The 22034-nt window shown below is 38.7% G+C and overlaps 1 protein-coding gene across 1 annotated transcript in view; it reads left to right on the plus strand.

Moving 5' to 3' along the window:
• Positions 1–21821, plus strand: part of myo3b (myosin IIIB) — a 110578-nt gene extending 88757 nt beyond the window's left edge. Inside the window, exons 33-36 of the mRNA XM_047370294.1 lie at positions 7167–7267; positions 7647–7693; positions 8051–8205; positions 21693–21821. Coding sequence (XP_047226250.1) covers positions 7167–7267; positions 7647–7693; positions 8051–8183 — 281 coding nt within the window. The 3' untranslated portion in view covers positions 8184–8205; positions 21693–21821. The remainder of the gene's footprint in view (positions 1–7166; positions 7268–7646; positions 7694–8050; positions 8206–21692) is intronic.
• The last annotated feature ends 213 nt before the right edge of the window (positions 21822–22034 follow it).

The raw sequence follows: 22034 nt of genomic DNA on the forward strand, positions 1-22034 counted from the left end.
AACCAGTTACATTCAGTTCTCACCATGCTAGTATATCTTTCAGAACCTGATATAAATAGTTATTTAAAGAGGGGCAATATACATTAAAGACCCTGTAAATATTCCAGATTTAGCCAAAAGGCTAATTTTCATCTGTGGTTCGAGGCACATGATGGTTCAACATTAAAACTGACAAAGGAAGTAAAAGAGATATTATACCAACAAATACTGACTCTTGATCCAACAAAACCACGTAAAACAAGATAAAAAAGTATAAAACTAAATAAAAGATCTGGGAAAAAAGTGTTTACAGATTTGATGGTCCTGTAGACGAGCTTCAAATACATAATATGAAGACAAATCTCACAACCTTTCCCCAACAGTTCAGTTGGTCAAGAAATTGCACGTTCATATGGAACCTCAAAATCACTTCTAATGGTGTCCCTGTGCCAATACAGCTCTGTCCACATGTTTAATGCCACTCAGTCTCACTGTTTTCACCGGGTCCATGCTCCATATATACTCTACTGTACTGTCTACCCATTGCTGGAGAATACTGACTGCCATGCCAAGCCCATTGCTGTTTTGCTTAAGCCCCAGTCCATGCCTGTTTCCTGCCGTGCTGTTTTGCCACTCCTCAGTTTTTTTTGGCCTTTTTGTTTTTTGTTAAATCTCTTCTTCAACTCTCCGTTCTGCTCCTGCCTGTTTGCACTTGGGTCCAATGTCAAGAACCATACCACTGACAATAAACATGAAGGTAAACACAGAACCTAATAATAAGAGACTGTACTGTAGGGGCAAATTTACAGCATAAGGAAAAAATACTGTACAGTTATTAAAAATGCATACTCAGATTAAGATAAATGGAAAAACTGTGCAAATAACAGCAGAAATGTAAACATTCTTAGAAACAGTTCTTGTTATAAAGTCTAAAAGCTACTGGGAGGAAGGATCTGAGATAATACTCATTTATGCACCGAGGATGCAGCAGTCTGTTACTGAAGGAGCTCTCTAGTTCTGCAACAGCTTCATGTATGGAGTAAGAAACATGTCCAACAGTGATGTTATTTTTGCCAAAGTCCTATGTCAGGGGGGCATCCTAGGACAGAGCTGTCTTTTCTAATGAGCTTATCTAACTACTTCTTTCCAGCTGTAAATAAACTGCTGTTCCATCATACTACACCATAGAAGATAGCTGATCCCACCATAGAGTCAAAAAAGGTCTTCAGGAAGTGCCCCCTGCACTCCGAAAGACCTCAGTCTCCTCAGCAAGAAGAGTCTGCTCTGACCCTTCCTGTATAGAGCATTAGTGTTGTGACTCCAGTCTAGTTTATTGTTCAGGTGAACACCCAGGTACTTGTAAGTCCACTATCTCAATGTCAGTTCCCTGGATGTTTGTCGGTGTCTGTGCGGTGGATCTATAGCTGCGGAAATCCAGCACCATCTTCTCCTGTTGATCAGGATAAAATACATTATAAGATAATGTCCAGCATGCTCTGCAAGAATTCCCTAAGGCTAAAATACAATTTTATTACAAGACTTAAAATGACGAAGAATATCTGTTTTGTAGATATTTGATCTGACACGGTGTATTATTTTCTTTTCAAAACTATAATCACCGTGATATCCAGTCTGCCATGATAGCTTGAGAAATAAAGCAATCTCCGTGCTTAGACGGTCAATGCATTACATGCAGAGAAGCTTCTGTTTTATTATATCAATGCAGCGTGAGAAGGTGGCGGCAGGTTTGTTGTACCACGTCCATGACTCATATCGTGCAACAACTCTAATATATGAACTTAATGACATTGCCTGTATTTATTAGCCTGTAAAACATTTACTCTTTTCATCATTGCATGTGAGTAGGGTCACCTTTGTGGCATGGTGAGACTCAAGAAGCTCAGACTTCCACTAAATCCAGGTCAGCCAAGTTTAGGAATCTTTAGACCTGCCACTATGCAGCTGAACATTATACCTGTCAATGCCAAAAACTGCAGATTCGCTGTTGCTGCCAATTGCTTTCACATTGGTGATTGGAATTCAATGAGCACCTGAGAACGACCCAATTTTATACAAATGTGTTTCTAGAAACAGGCTGCGTGTCTAAGGGCTCGAGGGAGGAGCTGGTCTTTACTTAGTCTGCTGCCCCCGCGACCCGGTCCTGGATGAAGTGGAAGACAATGAGACGACGACATTTAAATTTATTTTTGGTCATATCTTCTCTCGCTGTGTCATCAAAAGGCCAACATTTATTTATTTTTTAATTAGATCTAAAAATACAGTGCCTTGCAAAAGTATTCATACCCCTCAAACTTTTTCACATTTTTGGCCTGCTATAATCACAAACATTCATGTTCTTTCTTATCTTCTTTTGTGAGATAGACCAACACAAAGTGGTGCATAATTATAAAGTGGAAAGAAAAGAATACATTGTTTTTGCAGCCTGTTTTACTCTGATACCCCTAAATAAAATCCAGTGCAACAAACTGCCAACCGAAGTCACTTGTTTAGTAAATAGTCCACCTGTGTGTAATTTAATCAGTAGAAAGATAGCTATTCTGTAAAGGCCTTGGAGGTTTTGTTAGAAAACATTAAAGAAGTTTCTGGTTGTAACAGGACATGATGTGAAAAAGTTAGGGTGTATGACTACTTTCTCAAGGCACTGAAGGTGCTATTGATGCAGCTAAATGTATTTTTAGGAGGGACAAACCCCTTTTCACCCCCAAAGCATTTTTCCCCCCTGCGTTTATGAAAATTCTCTAAGTATCCTCAAATACTCATGGGTAACAAGGATTCACACAGTGGGCAGTTAACACCTCCCAGGCATGGATAGATAAGATTCACGGTAGAAGTTAGCCAATATCTCCAAACTGACAGGAACTTTTACTAAGTGTGACTTTAGTAAACTCGTGCTGGTTTGAATAACATCAAGAAAGCCGACGGAAGATTGAAGGGGTGGAGGGATACCCTGCTCTTTGATATGCAGGATTGAGATGTGATGAGGTGTGTTCAAAGTGAGCACAAAGTAGTGTTAAGATGGAAAGAGCAAATGCTGCTTTAGTCAAGGTAGACATACAGAGCTAGAAAGAGACGATGAAGAAATGTGGTGTCTTAACTGAAACCAACTGGAGATTAAACGTTATTGGGCATTAAATATAGATGCTGTCTCGTGTCTCGGGTTTTGTAATGTGTAAATTTTTAAAATCTAGGTTAGGCATAGGGTGGCAAGCCATCTTTTAAATCATCCTTCCATCCATCCATCCATCCATCCATTTTAAGTACCTGCTTTAACAAGAACAGGGTTGCAGAGGGTGCTGGTATTTATCTCCAACATGTTTATGGGCTGGGTGAATCCTGGGCAGGTCTCCAATTCAATACAGGCCAATGTAATGGATATTAAAACTACAATATATTATTATAGTTTTGCATACCATTGATCAGTCTTATTTGTTTATCAATCAATTAAATAGAAAGCTACTTATCAATCTGAAGTGGGTCCTTTACCTTCTCTACCTCGTCTTAAAAAAAGGAGGGAAAATCCTTTTGTTTTTCAGTGCTATGAGTCATTATCACTTAGACATAAGTACACTTCAGAAAAAGAATATGAGAAATCACTGTAATCGAAAGTTACAACTGGACTAGTTTAACTATGATTGTTTCCACCTTCCATTAAAATCTGTTATTGTGGCACAGAACTCCATTTCCAGCTCTGTTGCTAGTAAACCAAGTCATGTCAAGCCAGTCAGCTGGCTGAGCAACAAACATCAGGACTATTTACTAATAAATTCTGTCACCTGAACTCTACTGAAAATCTATTTAAACCTAAGCATTTTGCCTGCTAAATTAATCCAGATAAAATTGTATATAATCATTTTCAAAGGAGGTTTAGGTGAAACTATTCTCAGTCCATCTTGACTGCACTCACACTTGTATTCAGAGAGTTTTGGCTAAAGTCAGCAACAGGTTAGTTTAACATGACAATCAGAAAGCTAAGTGGCCAAATGTAACTGTTTTAGCCAAGTTATAGACGCCTGTTAGATTCATAACTTTTATCTACAGTGATGTTACTTCAGTGGTTTGAGTCTAAATTTTTAAAATGGCATTTTGTTAAATAAAATGTCAATGAACACTAGTATTATTTTCTTATATTTTGAATCATACGTTCACCTTTTAATGACAAATTCAGTCAGAACTGTTTTAAGAGTTTACACACATCTAGAATAGCTCATGTTCTCTTTATTATTGACAATAAGCTGAAACAGCAGGCAATATAGTGTACTTTGAATTCAGCTGAACATATTTTATTGGTCCGTTTGTCCCCTACAATGTCACCTAAAGCTCTTTTTATAATGTTGTTTAAACAGTACTGGAGAAAATGAACGAGAGCTTTAAATATCTTTATTTCTGTTATTACTGCCATGAAATGTTATTTTCATTTCATTGCAGTTCATTAAAATTAAGTTGTAAACATCCTATGACATATCTCTGATTGTGACTTTGTCTATCTTGGCAAATAATTCATTTCAGAAAACTAATATTGTGTATGACTTTCGGCTCTTTATTTGTACATGTAATCTAGAAACGGTTCTTCAGCTTCTGGAGACCAAAAATTTAAAACCTGACAACTCTCAGCAAAGCTCATTAAATCCAATGACTTGTGCTGCAATTATGAAAGACATCATTGTGATGTGTGAGTGTTTTAAAAAGAGATTTCTTCTTATTAAATAAACATGTTGACTGGTCTTATCTACTGAAGAAAGCCATTAGAAACCTGGATTATTCTGAATGTATACTCCAACCACTGAATTTCCTACATTGCATTTAGCATTAGCAGTATGCCCAAATAAAACGGAGAAATAAACTTTTTACCACAAATCTTTTTCGTTAGGATTTTAGGTGATGGAACAACACAAAGTAGTTAATATCTGTAAAGTTTTAAATAATCACATAAAAACCTGAAGAAGATTGTGAGCACTTGTATTCGGCCCCCTTTATTCAATACTTTATAGGGCACTTACTTGCAGATGCAAGTCCTGCTTTGAATATCCTGAGATTGAAATTTTTGCTCAAGGTAAGTTGAATTGGATGGAGAGCGTCTTTGAACAACAATTTTCCAGTCATGTCACAGATTCACTGTTGAGATTTGGGTATGGACACATAAAAAAAAATTTAATCTAAACCAGCAGTGTCCAAATTTAATCCTCATGTTCAGGACTGACTGTCCTCAGTCCGGGGTCATGCATGTTTTAAATGTTACCATGAGTCAACAACGTCTGAATTAAATGAATGGTTCCTTGGCAGGGCTCAGCAGGGCTAGGCGACAAGATGAAGAGGTAACTCGGCCATACAAATGATTACTGTTGGAGCAAAGACATATCAGGAACATACCGGATGCCGCCCCTTGAAGACTGGAGTTGGACCCCGTTGATATTGGGTTGTTGTCCTTCTTGAAGAGAAACACTCACCACAGTCTCAAGTCTTTTGCCGCATCTTTCAGGAATACCCAGTATTTAGCTTCCCTATCCCTGCTGAAGACAAACATCCCGCAGTATGATGCTGCCACCGCTATGTTTTTGTGGTGCAGACTTAGTTTTCTGTCACACATTGTTCTGCATGTTCAGTCTAACTCAAATATATCATTCCAACATGTTCCTTCTGAATGGATAAGAGGTTTTACAGTGACCAAGCAAGAGTCCCAAATTGAATCTGATAGAGTCTGTGGAAAGAGCTAAACATTAGGGTGATGAAGACCTTCCAGTCTCAAAGACTTGGAGCTCAGCACCAAAGATAACTCCTCCAAATACCAGAGGGAACATGTAAAAAGCTGGGTGTCAATATAAAGTGTTTGGTTGGTTTAATGCATTAAATATTTTTTCACAAATTATTAAAAATGGCATATATACAATTTACATGCCTTTTTTTTATTCAAAATTAATTTTTTTTAAACCGATACTAGTTTTTTTTATTGATTTATTATCTTTTGAGAGATGCCTGTCTCATTGCCTACCAGAAACAAACCTCTTGGTTGAATGAAAATAATTTTAAATTTAAATCTGCAGAGGGTGTGACTAATCTGTAGTTGAACTGTAGGCCTGAACATTCACGTTCAGCATCATCTGATCTGTGCATCTTCCTTCACTTTGACCCTTGCCCCCTACATGGCTTGTAGCAAATAGTAAACTAGACTTGGCTTTCGTTGAACAAAGGCAATCTATTTGCCACTTCTCCAAAAATCCCAGATTTGTAAAACACAAGGCCTGTAGATGTCTTGTCGATTGAGTCTCTCACCTCAGCCATGGATCTCTGCAGCTCCTCCAGAGTTGCTGTCAGTTTATGTGGACTGCCATGTTCTAGTAGGTTTGCAGTTGTTCCATGCTCTTTCCATTTTGATGTGATGATTGATTGAACAGAGCTCTGGTGAACTCTATATACTAGTTTTGTTACTTCTGAATGTAACTGGTTGTAATTGTGATTTTATTTAGGGTGTTAGAGTAAACAAAGGTGAGTACAAAAGCTACTTAGTTCAGATTTGTATTTGTCAAAAATAACAAACTAATTATAACCACATAATATTTTCCGTATGTGTGTACTCCTTTGTGTTAATCAGATAAAATCCTAATAAAACAGATTGAAGTTTGTGGTTGTAATGAGACCAAATGTAAAAATAAAACAACTTATGAATACTTTTCTAAATCACTGAACCTCAGAGTTAGTCTCTGTCAGGGTGGTTGCAACATTTGTAACATTATTCACGTCTGCTTTGTAATTGGCACATAATCAATAATTATTAACTTAAACTCTGCTCTGAGTCTGTTATTGGTTCATCTGATTAGTCTGTGGGGCAGTTTTACCTCTGAATGCTTCCTCTGCAGCAGCGTAAAAAATACCAACACATCCAGCTGTGCACCTGTTTGGAGAGATACAATTCTGAGTGATTTATATGCGTGGATCTTTGTAAACTTAAGCTGTTATTGAGTCATCTCATCAATGAAATGTGATTGCATTTAAGTGAATCTTAAAGCATATCAGTTGCTTCTTCAGTCACCCAGATTAAAAGAGTTGAGGGCAGATTCTGCTTACTGCTGCTGTCATCATCGTTGGTATCGTGTCGGTGCTTGTTTTTGTTGTTGTTGTTGTTGTTGTTCAGCCTGCTTGGATCAGTGCCCTCATTTTTTCCTCAGTTTCAGGTTCAGTGAAGGCGCCGCAGCAGAGGACTTCTCATCGCCGTGGTCAGCAGCCCAAGCTTCTCAACAGCCCCGAAGACAGCCTTTACTACAACCAACTAAATGTGAGTTCAAAGTGCCAATAAAGGCCTTTGTCTGAGTTTGGTTCCACATGATAATACAATTAAACCTACCTGTGCCAGACCCTGGAGCCCCACCCCCACGCTCCTCTGCCTCTTGTCTTGAACATGTGCTTATGCTCTTTATCTGTTGCTTTCATGTCAGGATGTCTGCCTTCACGGTGAATAATTGATGTGGTTTATCAAAGCCAAGCAAGATGCATGCTTCATCAGACTCACTTGAGCCCTTTGATCAGAAAAAAAATTATGCTGTGACTTCTGATATTATCAGCATCTGCTCACATTCAACACAAAATCACTTTGAATTAAAAATTAATGACTCTCTGCTCATCTTTTGACTGTGTGCTCTTGGCCCTTTCCTCAGAGATCTCTGGATCACCAGGGGAGCAAGAGGAAGCCGAGAAAACTTGGGTAAATAACTGCTTTCCTACTTACAGCGACTCTAAACAGAGCAGGCCCTTTGTGGGATAGGAAAATCCAGAAATGGAGTTGTTTTCTCATAATGTAAATGGAGAGCTGAAAATAACAGGCTTTTTATGAGAGGATGCTCTGCGTCTTTATAGGGGGGGCTGCACATTAAGCTTTTGTCAGAATGTTAATTTTAATCATTAAAGGCCTGACTTTGTACTATAAATCGCAATGTTTAAGTAAACACCTGAGTACATCCCTGCTGCTTCAGCAAATATGATCTTTTTCTTCAGACCATGAAAAACTTCATCAACTGCTCTCTATCCAAGTTTTCTGCTCTTGTCTTCTCTCACATCACAGTCAAATCAAAGTGTTGGACGGAGAGGACGAGTACTACAAATTACTGTCGACCGTGGAGTCGATCCCCGAGGAAGAGCATGCGACTGAACCTCCTCCCACCCTTTCCAACGGGCCCCTCGTCAGTCAGCGCTGAAGCTCTGCATCCGTGTCAGCTGGTAAGAAAGACATGTCAGACACAGAGACAGACAGACACTCCAAAGGAAAACTCCTCTGAGTTGGAAGTGCTTAGGTAGGAAGAACAAGTAGAAGTGGTGCAGGATGAGCAATCTGTGCAGTGTGCCCTTGTCTGTTAATCCAAAGAGTTCAGAGTTTGTAAGAGTAGTTTACTCACCTTTTATGGGAGTATTTTAAAGGTGCACTGATCTGATGAATATGTGAAGCTTTGACATGTCAATACCGATTTTAGCTGCTCTTCAAAACTATCACACAGGACAATTTTCTTCTTGCCTTCCCACTGTTGGTTGTTAATTTGTTCTATTAGGAGCAGATGCTATAAAACATTTTAAATCAAAGACAAAATGGCATTGGATTGACATTTTAACCTGTTTTTAGCATCTTATGTTGCGGATTAGCACAGTTAGCATGGACGTCATTACAAAAACATCCCTCCGCATGTGTTTGTCTTTAGAGAATGTAGAGCCTTACCCTAACTCCAAAAAGGTGCACAAAAAGGTGTTCCATGAACAAGGTGGATCAGCCGAAAATCACTCATACACCTGGTAGATTTAGATTAAAGTTATAATTTTACCAAGATCTTTTCTCTTTTTGGAGGTAATATGGTCAAGGGAGACTCCCAACTTTTATCTGACAGACATTCTGTGGAGGAAGCTCAAGATTAGGGCGATGGCATGGGGATCCTTCAATCTCAAGCACTTAGTTGCAAAAGATGAATTGTTATAAATGCCGGTGGAAACATGCTATCATTTGTCAGCAATTATAAGAGGGGTTTGACTGCTTTAATCCCAATAAAGGTTTTCCTTTAATTATTTAGAAAGAAATAAGTACATTTTGATATGAGAAACAGAGATTATTTTTTCCAAATAAGGAGACCCCTTGTACACTGTGTTTTGATTTGTCTCAGATCTGCAGGTTGATCCGCAGATCTTCAGACCTGCCTCATTTCCTTCCTCTCAGTTATTGTAGAATTAAAAGATTTTTACATCTAAATCTGATGTAAAAATTATATAAAAATATAATATAAAATAATAAGTGTGAATAAGCACTCAGTTTATTTTTTTTTTATTTTTTATCTTAGCATTCTTAAGTCTGATCTGGTTTTTCACCTTATGGTCAACTTAGGAACTTACAGCAACAACTCAGCAGTCACTTTGCACATGCATGACTGATTTGCAGTCTGGACCAGAAGGGGTGAATATCTCCTGCTCTGACTGCAGCTGCCCGAGGACCGGACCACCTATGAGTGCTTGGAGATGGATCCAAGGCAACACCTGCTGCTTGTTAAAAGTGTACCAATGATTCATGCTTTCACATTAGCCTCGAATAACTCCAGGAAAAGTTGATTGATTTAAATCTTCATCCCACAGTAACTGCTTCCACAAAGAAGATAATTGTTTCGTAACCTATTAGTGCTCAGTCATGGTGTGTTCACTTATCAAAAAATAAATGTTAATTTGAGTTTTTGACCAGGCAGTCAATGGTCTGGACTAGTCAAAGTAAACGTTGGCTGGTTTTGGTCACCAGCTGATTTCTTAGTGCATCTCTACATTATTGTGAAACCTTTCGTTTTTACTGTATAAATGGATTGACAATAATCAGTTGTTCTTAGCCTTTATTTGCTTTCACAACAACAAAAATCAATTGATATTTTTTTTATTAATAGATAAAATTCTGCCATAAGTTAAAAATATTACTTGGGGTACAGATTGCTGTGAAGCTTTACAGATGTTCCTTTATAAAACCCGTTTATCATGACAGACATAACAAAAGGAAAACAACATATTGTGCTGCTCTTAAAGGGGTGTACACCTCAAAATATGTTGTATTAATAAAACACTTGAAATAAAGTCCCATATGGCTGAAATTAACAATTAATGTTTTCGTTATCCGTTTATTTCCTCATTACTTTTTTGATAGATCTATGAATATGAACATTTTAGAAATAACCCCAAACATCTGAGGTTAAAAGTTATGCCTGTTGTTTATTTCTTTAACCAACCCATTTTCAAGATCTGCTTTTTCAATGAGAAGCCCTTCATACTGCACCCAGCAAAACTCCAGCCTAAGCAGTGTTGAAATTGAAATATCTACCTATTTCCGGGACTCGTGTCTCCTGTCTAACACTGATCCAAAGACAAATCCGCGCAAAACCCAGAACTCTTTCGATGAGTTTTCCCTCTGTGAGTTGCCTTTAGTTGGAGGGGCTTTGTGCTGTCTGAGAGCAGAGAATCACCAAACGGGGCTTCACAGAGGCTGAGCTAGACCTCTCTTTGAATTTCACCCTAAATACAGAAAAAAAAATCTTTCAAGATATGTCGGAAATGCAGGGCTGGCGAGTTGATTTGTGGAGCTCTTTTTTTTTTTCAATTTGCATATCATTTACTGCATCTCCCTTTGTTGACACCCGAGGGCCTGTGAGGAGATTTTGATCTTAATAGGAAGAGTAGGGTGGTATGAGTGAGGATCTCATCCTCCTTATGCTCAGCGGGAAAAACATTAGAGCTCTGCCTTGATAGCAAGACTGGCTTCACTTAGGTTGGATTTACAGGAATCCTGGTGAGTTTAAAGTGGCCCAAAGTGTTCGGTGTGAGGGTTCGACGCAGGTTGATGCATGAGGACATTGCAGGCTATCTATTTAACTATTTTTACCATGGGAACTACTAGGTCTAATGGAGTGGAAGTGGTTAAAAACTTTTTGCAAGTTAAAATTAGGACAGTAAACGGTTGTGACTCCACCAGTTTTGTGGTTGTGACCCTGTAATTTGCCAAACATAACTGTTCTGTTTGTTTTTCTGAGCAGCCACAAATGTTTGTAAAAGGAACTCACATAGCTTTATACATATCTTTTCAGTAGAAATAATCCCACATATTAGTGTAGGAAGTGGGCCTGGGGTGGTATGAGATTCTTACAGTATGATAACACTGAGTAAGGATAACACGGTTTCAATGTACTTGCAGGAAAATCTAGAACTACAATGTAGAAGATGATACAATTTTATTTTTTTTAACAGTAAAGCTTCAATTATTCCTACTGTTAAAAATTGATGCATTTATATATATATGTATAGATGCTGAAGTAAAAATGATAAATTACAGTCCAGACTTAAAGCTGCTTTTAAGTCTGGACTGTTAAAATGTTAAATGTGTTTTTTTTTACATATTTGTTAAAACTGTCACTATGTCGTGACCGCAGAATATGGACAGATAATCTGTGGAAAAAAAATCAAGCTTCTCTGGCTCTTCCCAGTGGGTCATACTGCAGAAATACACCGCTCCCCCAGTCAGAAACAACCAATCAGACCCAGGAGGCATGTCTTAGCAGTGTGTGTCACACACACACAGTGCGTACCGTTGTTCAAGCTCAAGATTGCTGGTGTCTGTCCTAATGGTGCTGTGCTAATAATTTGAGGACTAAGTTTCTAGTTAAAGTATGGGCAGGCCATAGTCAATGTAAAGCATATCAATGATGCTTTGTCCCTACCAGGTATTGTGCCATAGCTGTTTATCCGCTGGAGAAACTTAATTTTTTCACAGATTACTGGTCCCATATTCTACTGTCAGGACATAGTGACAATTTTAACCAAAATATAAAGAATACGTTTTAACTAAAGTTACCCACTGCAGCTTTAATACAACTGTAAAATGGCTGTAAGCCGCTACCTTTAGCATCGTCAGCAGCTAACGGTTAGGCAATCAGGGTATTCTCAAAGTGTTTACGAATTGTTTGCATCTTGTCTGGACTTTTTATACTGAGTACCCAATATGTGGCCACACAAAATGTTTATAAGAAAGAGAAGCATGTTCAGTACTTATGTTAGGCAACGACCTAACAGAAGATGTGACTGTCAACTCAACAGCTACTTCCTTTCTAACTTTAGAATAAGAGTATAAAACGTTGGTATAACAGTGTGTCAAGCTTTTAAAACACAGACCTGCATATACAGGACTCATGATAAAAGCTTAGACTTACTTCACAAGGCCACACATTGACAGCTTATGAATAGACAAAGACTTCACTTCGATAAAAAAATAATGTAACGTTTTAATATCATGAGGTCTTTTAAACCATGTTACCCTCAGAAGAACTCTGAGTGGCACTGCACTAGATTCCACACTGTAAATGTCCAAGTTTTTGCAAATGTCAATGTGTCCAAACAGCCAAATTTCTCTTTCTTATAGGGGAGAAAATATGTTTGTCAGCTGGCTGAAAGAGCTAAGCAACAAGTGGGGTGGGTCAGCGCTATATTATTTTTCGCACCATACAGCCAGATAAAACTCTCATCCTCGGCACCTTGTTAGAAGGACTTTAAAGTACACCAACAATATAGTAAAACTTAAACAGATGTAACAACACAGCTGACCAGAGATCCATATCAGAGAATCTTCCCTTGATAGGGTTGGATTGGTGATCGGTGCATCAAATACTGAAGAATAGGATTTTTTTATTTTGCTATTTGTTAAATCCATCATAACTAAGGATATTTGGCATATACAGGTCCTTCTCAAAATATTAGCATATTGTGATAATGTTCATTATTTTCCATAATGTAATGATGAAAATTTAACATTCATATATTTTAGATTCATTGCACACTAACTGAAATATTTCAGGTCTTTTATTGTCTTAATACGGATGATTTTGGCATACAGCTCATGAAAACCCAAAATACCTATCTCACAAAATTAGCATATTTCATCCGACCAATAAAAGAAAAGTGTTTTTAATACAAAAAATGTCAACCTTCAAATAATCATGTACAGTTATGCACTCAATACTTGGTCGGGAATCCCTTGGCAGAAATGACTGCTTCAATGCGGCGTGGCATGGAGGCAATCAGCCTGTGGCACTGCTGAGGTCTTATGGAGGCCCAGGATGCTTCGATAGCGGCCTTTAGCTCATCCAGAGTGTTGGGTCTTGAGTCTCTCAATGTTCTCTTCACAATATCCCACAGATTCTCTATGGGGTTCAGGTCAGGAGAGTTGGCAGGCCAATTGAGCACAGTGATACCATGGTCAGTAAACCATTTACCAGTGGTTTTGGCACTGTGAGCAGGTGCCAGGTTGTGCTGAAAAATGAAATCTTCATCTCCATAAAGCTTTTCAGCAGATGGAAGCATGAAGTGCTCCAAAATCTCCTGATAGCTAGCTGCATTGACCCTGCCCTTGATAAAACACAGTGGACCAACACCAGCAGCTGACACGGCACCCCAGACCATCACTGACTGTGGGTACTTGACACTGGACTTCTGGCATTTTGGCATTTCCTTCTCCCCAGTCTTCCTCCAGACTCTGGCACCTTGATTTCCGAATGACATGCAGAATTTGCTTTCATATGAAAAAAGTACTTTGGACCACTGAGCAACAGTCCAGTGCTGCTTCTCTGTAGCCCAGGTCAGGCGCTTCTGCTGCTGTTTCTGGTTCAAAAGTGGCTTGACCTGGGGAATGCGGCACCTGTAACCCATTTCCTGCACACGCCTGTGCACGGTGGCTCTGGATGTTTCTACTCCAGACTCAGTCCACTGCTTCCGCAGGTCCCCCAAGGTCTAGAATCGGCCCTTCTCCACAATCTTCCTCAGGGTCCGGTCACCTCTTCTCGTTGTGCAGCGTTTTCTGCCACACTTTTTCCTTCCCACAGACTTCCCACTGAGGTGCCTTGATACAGCACTCTGGGAACAGCCTATTCATTCAGAAATTTCTTTCTGTGTCTTACCTTCTTGCTTGAGGGTGTCAATAGTGGCCTTCTGGACAGCAGTCAGGTCGGCAGTCTTACCCATGATTGGGGTTTTGAGTGATGAACCAGGCTGGGAGTTTTAAAGGCCTCAGGAATCTTTTGCAGGTGTTTAGAGTTAACTCGTTGATTCAGATGATTAGGTTCATAGCTCGTTTAGAGACCCTTTTAATTATATGCTAATTTTGTGAGATAGGAATTTTGGGTTTTCATGAGCTGTATGCCAAAATCATCCGTATTAAGACAATAAAAGACCTGAAATATTTCAGTTAGTGTGCAATGAATCTAAAATATATGAATGTTAAATTTTCATCATGACATTATGGAAAATAATTAACTTTATCACAATATGCTAATATTTTGAGAAGGACCTGTAAATGCATCAACAAAATATTACTACTTTGACACTTTTTGGAGATTAAAATCAGATGAAGGTTTTCATTTTCTGATGGATTCAAAAATACTACCTTTATCAAAGAAGTTGCAAACATTAAAAATTTTTTTTATATGTTATAGTTTTATATGTTATAGAGTAAAAACAAAATCTCAACTGTCAAGTAAGACCCCAAAGAATACTGATAATTAATACTGACCAGAAAAAGCCTGATTGATGCATCCTTCATTTTAGCGGGTTTTAAAACAGCAAATATTTTAAACCTTGGAAAACCTTCAGTCCATGCCTGATACAAAGCATTTAGGCATTACAGTTGGGTACAATTGGAAATACCACAGTAAAAACATAAGTAAGCTGTTGTGCAGAAAATAGCGTTGATCATTCTTACACCTTTCTGATTCCGAACTACTTTTATTGATGCATTCATTAGCAATGAGCATTCTCTTTCTGCAGCAGTAACTTCAAGTCAAGTTAAGTTTAGTAATTTGCTGATCCTAAATCTTGAACAATCCATTGTATTTCTCCAAATCAGCAAAGGTAAGTGCTTTTGATAAAAAAAATATTATAAAATTCTCTGGAATAGTAAAAGCGGAAGGCTGGAATGGTAATGTTAAATTGGAATAATCATATAATTGTTCATAGGTAAGCCATAACAGACCGTTAGAGAGATCTCTCACATATAATAAGACATTATTTAATTAATTTTGGAAACATTAATGATTAATAAAAAAAAATTTCTGTGTACCTGCATAATTAAACTCATGACTGTGTGGTTTATCATGAAATGTAAGGGTAATACAGCAGAATACTGTCAGTGTTATATCATGGTGTCACAGTTAGTTCAGACAGATTTCACCTCCGGTCCTAGCCACAGATCGCAGAATAATTAAAATCCTCATTGTGCATTACTCTCTTGCTGGGATAGTTGCTTCCTCTGAAGAGCAGTCTGAAATAGGTCACCACAGCACCCTGTAGTGCGTCATAAAAGTACACTGAATCAATTAAGTGTGATCACGCTCCCTTGATTATTTCGGCCCTGTTTTACCACAGAGAGGAATTTCAAATAGGCTCACTAGTTTGACTAACAAGGTTGGACTGTGGTGACAAACGGTGTCAGAGAGGGTGTTTCTTTCCCCTGTTTTTTCTCTGCCAAATTAACTCCCCTGGCTGATTGCCTGCTTTTAGCATATGAGAGGAGGTGAGCAGAGGTGTGTGCATAATTGCCTCCGATGGCTGATTATGTGCTGCAAAAGGCAAATGTTATGAAATGCTGACCCGACGAGCAGAAGCTCCTGGTTGTTGTAGAGATGTGCAGACTGCAGGACACTGAGGGACAGTTTTAAACCAGTGCTTTAGGCTCTGACACCTGTGTTTTTTGAGAACTTTTTTGCAAATCCAGCCCAGTCTTGTTTTGAGCCTCATTAAAATCTGACAACATCTGGTGCGCGGGATAGGGCTCCTTTAATGTGGCTAACATAACTGCTGGTGTTATTTTTTGCCATTTTAGCTATTTACTTCATGGGCTGCGTGCACATTCATTAAAGATGCATCCAAACTGCATTATCCAGAGATTTTTTTAAACCACATTTTATGGAAATCGCTCAAGATGCAGCCGCCATGAGTGATGAAAAGCTTTTATTTTCGTCAGAAGCGTGCTTACCTTTTCACCTAATAGTGATGTCTCACTTCAAAGAGAGAGCACGATTAGGCCAATATTGTACTGTTTCTATATACTCAGAGTTCAAAGGGAGAGTTTCATGTGCAGCCTCCTCGAATCCTCCAGTTTACGTGCTTTTCATACTCACGTGTCAGATTGTTCTGGAATTATTTTTCGAGCTCTTGATTGCTGAAGAATTTATGCCCCATTAATTATTTTCCCACATTTTGTCACTTTACACCATAAACCTCTGTGTATTTTATTAGTATTTGATGTGACCATACTTGAAGTTGCCTATAATAGTGAAAGCAAAATCATTTTCAACAATTTTTACTAATAAAAGTCAGAAAAGTGTGATGTGCATTGGTACACACACATAGAGACTTACATTTTTACCCATTCTTCTTTGCAGGATAAGACAAGCTCAGTCAGATTGGATAGAAGGCATCAGTGAACACTGATTTTCAATTGCTGTTGTCACATTGGTATCGGGTCTCTGCTGCCTGCAACATGTTTTCTTTCATAATTTTCCTGTTCTATCAACTCTGAGAAGCATCCCCAAAGTTTTACATGTAAGATAAAAAGTTACATTTCTTCTCATGGCTTGCGTACAGTGATTACTTCGCTCTTGCCTATTTTCTGAAAAGGCTAGATTTTTTGAGTCAGGTTATTCGACCTGAGCTGTGGATCTCTGCAGCTCTTCCAGAGTTTACATGGCTCTTTTGGCTGCTCCTCTGATTTATGCTCTCCTTACCCTGCCTTTTAGTTTATGCTGATGGCCAAGTCTTTACTTTTATCCCATTCTCTTTGCATTTTTTGGTGATGGATTGTGGACAGTGCACCATGAGTTGTTTAGAGCTTGGGGAAATATTTTCTATCCCAAACCTGCTTTAAACTTATTCATAACTTTATTCCTATAACTTTATTATTCTGGCAATTTCTTGCACTGGATTATATTTGGAGGTGTCAGAGTAAAGGAAGTAAATATACAAATATGTGTTACACTTCTCAGATTCACAAAAAAGGTAAAAAACAGTCATCGTTTTCCTTCCACTTCAGAATTATGTACCACTTTGTGCTGGTACGTCAAATAAAATCCCAATTAAATACATTTTAGTTTGAGGTCTTAATGTGACAAAGTTTGAAAAAGTTCAAGGGGTGTAAATATGTTTGCCATGCCCTGTCTGTATTAATTGTAAAGAATAAGCACAGATGGTTATTTTACACTTTTTTCCCCATTACAAACATCGATTAAAGGTGACAAGAAAATAGCTAAAAAAGCTACAAAGTCAACATTTGCTGCACTTTGCTGCCTATTAGATTGAACGGGGTAACATACGTGAACATCAATCCGATGTCAGATGTATGTTGGTGGCTCTGAGCAAGGGAGACATTCCCTAAAGACGGGAATTAATAAAGAAACTGGTTGAGCCTGGATGAGACACAAAGACTAAGAGGAAGGGAGGAAGAAAGAGATAAAAGAGTCTGTTGAGTACATACATCAAAGCTCTCTTAATGACCAGGATGCCATTAGGGTTACAGTGGCTTTTGTTTCAGCTTTCTCTCACCTGCAGTTTGTTAAGGTGGCTCTATGTGCTGTTTTGTAGTTAAAATTTGCATGAATATAAAATGCATGCATGCAGGGATAAAAGTTGCTTCCTGCCTGCTCGTCTTAGAAGGGACTGAATGTTTTAGTCAAAATTACAGCCTCTTTTTCAGTTGTAAAATAGACCTGGAACCTGTTTCCTTCTGCTTAAAAAAGAGGATCAAGCAAAACAAAAGGTTTACATAGAAAACCAGAAACAGTATGTGGAGTCTGTGGTGCTGTGTGCCGTGAAAGGTATTGTCTTAAAGTTTTCTCACTGCCTCCGGTGCTGGAATTGGTTTTGACAAATCAGAGCGTGAAATTAAAATGAGCCTCTCTCAGTTTGTAGATGGGGTGGGGGCACAAGCAGATTTGGCATGGCCGAAGGTGTGACCCTGTTTTGTTTTCCCCGAGCTTTGCTGTCCCAGATGGTGGGACCAGCTGCCGTTGAATAAATGCTGGAGCGGTAACGGTGTGAGAATTACCACGGCCTTGTTTCAGCTTGGGATGCGTCAAAGAAGGCTTGTCACTTTTTGGCCACTGCTAGCAAGAGCATAAAATGTCACCTGGTGTACAACCAGGTGATGGTTGAGGTCAAGCACCGGGTGCAGATTTTATATTTATCTTATTTCTATTCCTGTCTTCGTTCTTTGCATGAACCTGCGCATCTCAATTAATTTGAATATCATCAAACAAAAATTTTTATTTCTGTAATTCACTTCAAATAGAGAAACTCATATATAGATTCATTGCACACACAGTAATGTATTAGAAGTGTTTATTTCTGTTTGGTGATTATGGCTTACAGCAAATGGAAACCTTAAATTCATTTTCTCAGAAAACTAGAATATCATGTCAGATTTTTCATATAGAAATGTCATATTATAGTCTGCACAATTATTAGGAAGACCTGCACTCACTGACTCTCTAGAAAGAGCCACACGTGGTCATTGCCAAAGAAGCCAGCTTTTTGCAGAGGGCTATATCCAAGCATATTTGCAGGAAGTTGAGTGGAAGGAAAAACACTGGTAGTAAAAGGTCAGAAACGACAACTTTGAGAAGATTGCAAAGTAAAGGCCGTTCAAGAGTTTGGGGGAGATTCAGAAGGTGTTGAATGCAGCTACAGTCAGTGCTTTATTAGCCACCACACACAGATGTATTCGGGACATGAGCTACAATTGTCATAGTCCTTGTGTTAAGCCACTCCTGAAACTGAGACAAGAAGGGTGTTACCTGGACTAAAGCGGACAAGCACTATACTGTTGCTTAATGGCCTAAAGTCCTGTTTTCAGATGAAAGTACATTTTGCATTTTATTTGGAGATAAAGATCTAGAACCTATGGGAAGACTGGAGGGGCACAGAGTTCAAGCTCCTTGAGTTCCAGCGTGAAATTTACACAGAAAGTAATGATTTGGGGTGCCATGACATCTGCTGGTGTTGGTCCACGGTGTTTTCATCGATAAATATATATCTCTGTGTGAAATGAATACAGGTCATTTGCCCTTTGCCATTTATATTATAAACAACTTTCACCATTTAAAGTGAACTTGCATCAAAAAGGTGCAGATTTTTGTTCTTTTTGTAACTAACAAACCTTTCAGTTACCAGTTTATTCCGAGATCAGCTACCAAACTGGTACAACCCAAACCAGAGCAGGTCTTTGTAAGGGCGTGTCATAATTTGGGAGAAAAAATATGAACTAGATATTTTGTGCATTTTTACATCTTGTATCATCAACTTCTGTAGATGTAAAAGGGCGTAGAGTGTAGAAAAACTTAAACCTCTTCTGGCTAGTTCTGAAAATTACTTAAAAGGCAGCAAATGTCAAAAGAAAAACATTTTAGACATTTCAAACTTTTTTAAAGTCCTCATGCATGGGTGCTGAAAAAAATGAAAGATGTTTTCCCACAGTTACTGTATGTCGTCACCTGTTGGAACACAGAATAAGAGTCAATGAAGCATGACATAGATATTTTGTTGAGGTACCAGCAGTACTTAACCTACTCCTATACTCACAGAGACCGGCAAAAATATTATATCCCTCAAACTTTTATTGAGAGTTATGTTATAGACCAACACAAAGTAACACATTATTGTGTAGTGGAAGATAAATTATGCTTTTCATAAGATTTTAACATTTTTAACAAACAAAAATCTGAAAAGTGTGACATGAATCTGTACTCCTTTACCCTGATATGGGAATTGTTGGCAGGGCAAATATAAGTCTTGCTCTAAACAAATCTGGCCTTTACCTGAACACAACATTCTCATGGTGAAACATAGTGGTGGCAGCATCATGCTGTGGGGATTTCTTTCTTCAGCATAGACAGTGAAGCTGGTCAGACTTGATGGGATGGAGCTACATACAGGTTAATAATGGAAGAAAACTAGTCAGGGGCTCCAAAGACTTGAGACTGGGGTTCACCTTCCAGTAGGACAGCGACCCTAAACTTACATTCAGAACCAAACATAAAATGGTTTAGATTTATAGTTCTTGAGTTTGGTTGCCTCTAGTGATACTCAGGACTGACTGGTGTTTTTTAATTATAAAGAGCTAATAAGGAGAAACAACTACTAGCTACTGTAAAGTTGGAACATGGATCTGGGGAATCACACTTGGAAATGTCAACATCTGAGGACAACAGGATCATTAAACCAAATATACAAATGGATAAGAACATTATTTCTTTTCTTTTCAGCACAACAACCTTTGCTTCTATTGAGGTGGTACTTCTCCAAAAAAAGCTTGAGAACCATATGTTTAGATCAAATAATTACGTGTTAAAATGGCCCAGTTAAAGTCAAAACCTAAAAATAACTGATGTCTTAAAAACTGATGTTCACAAATACTCTCCATCCAGTCAGACTCAGCTTGAGTGTTTTTGCAAAGTAGAGCCTTCGGTCTCTAAGTGTGCAGAGCTGTTAGACTCTCAGCTGTAGTCGCAGTGAAAGAAGGTTCCACTAAGTATGTACTTTGTGGGTTGAATACAAATGCATGCCACACTTTTCAGATTTTTGTCAAAAAAAATGTAAACCATGTATAACTTTCTTTCCACTTAACAATTATGTTACTTTGTGTCAGTCTATCTCATAGAATCCCAATAAAACAACGTGACAGAAGGTGAAAAAGTTGCATTTGCGAGCCACTGTATAATAATAACGCTGTAAACATCATGTGTAAAGATGTGTGCGCGTTGCTTATAGCCGCTGAGAGCAGTGAAACGTCTGAGACTTGTTCTGTCTGTGACATCTCAGTTTGAAGGTGATGTCTTTTTATTGTATTGTTTCCTGAGTGTGCGCTGCAGGCAGGAACCTTGTACATCATCACAGAGGGGGCAGAGATTTCCTCTTTAAGGCTGGATTAGCGCAGCCAGGGTGGGCTGAAAGGAGGTAAAATGACCTGTCCCGCCTTTACGTGACCCAGGGCCAGCGATGCACATTGCCAAGGCTTTGCTCTTTGCTCCTATGCAGAGATCCCGAGCTTCATAGGTTCAGAAGAGGGGGGGTGGATAGAAGAGTAGTATCGCGTTGCAGGGAAAATTAGTGAGACCAAAGTTGGAGTTTCTGTGTGTTGGGGGCTGCGAACAATGGCAGCTTTCTGTCAGACTGCGACTTCAAAGGTCTGCTGAGTGACTGCTCTGAGTTATACTTTGTTGTAGATCACTGAGGAAATTCACAGATGTTTTCTCATACGAGACACCATTATAGCGGCTCAAGTACCCAGTAGCCTCGAGCATCTCTACCCCCTCTTCTCCCCCGTCTCTGTCTCTCCCACACACTCACTCTCACAGCCTCTGAAATCTCTTCTATGAGACAGATGTGGAACCTGTTTTTCTCCTCTCCAACTGTCCAGAGAATATGGAAAGTTAGAAAAGGGTTCGTATTGTGGCGTTGCCCCACCACTCTGTCAAATCTGAAGTCCTGGCTGTCAGTCTGCTACGACTGTCAAGATCTTCATATTTCCTCACTGATCCTTAGTGGATTAGAGATAGAAGTGCGAATCATGCAGCTGTAAAATGGGAAAAATTATCACAAATGGTATGATTTACATGTTTCATAACAGTAATATTAATCCAATGGCGCTGTTCTGTTTCCTTTAGGTTGCCTTGTTCTGGAGCGGAACCAAAAACCAACTACAGCTGAAGAATACACGACTTTTACTGTAAATGCTTATTTATTTCTAGATGTAATGCTGTTTTATATGAGCCAAATAAATGTGTTTAAACAATCATGTTTTTTCACACATTTTTACTCACTTAAACTTTAACATATTTATCATAATACATAATCTCACACACATTACAGTTTACATTGCAGTAATAATACTCATTGACCTTTTTCTCATTCTATCACATTCGCACAAACCGGTGCATCACTGCGAAATGAGTACCCCAAGAGAACCGACGCTTGAACGAGGAGAACATGCAAATTTCATGCAGAAA

Source organism: Girardinichthys multiradiatus, chromosome 7 (assembly GCF_021462225.1).
Source record: "Girardinichthys multiradiatus isolate DD_20200921_A chromosome 7, DD_fGirMul_XY1, whole genome shotgun sequence".
Classification (NCBI taxonomy): Eukaryota; Metazoa; Chordata; class Actinopteri; order Cyprinodontiformes; family Goodeidae; genus Girardinichthys; species Girardinichthys multiradiatus.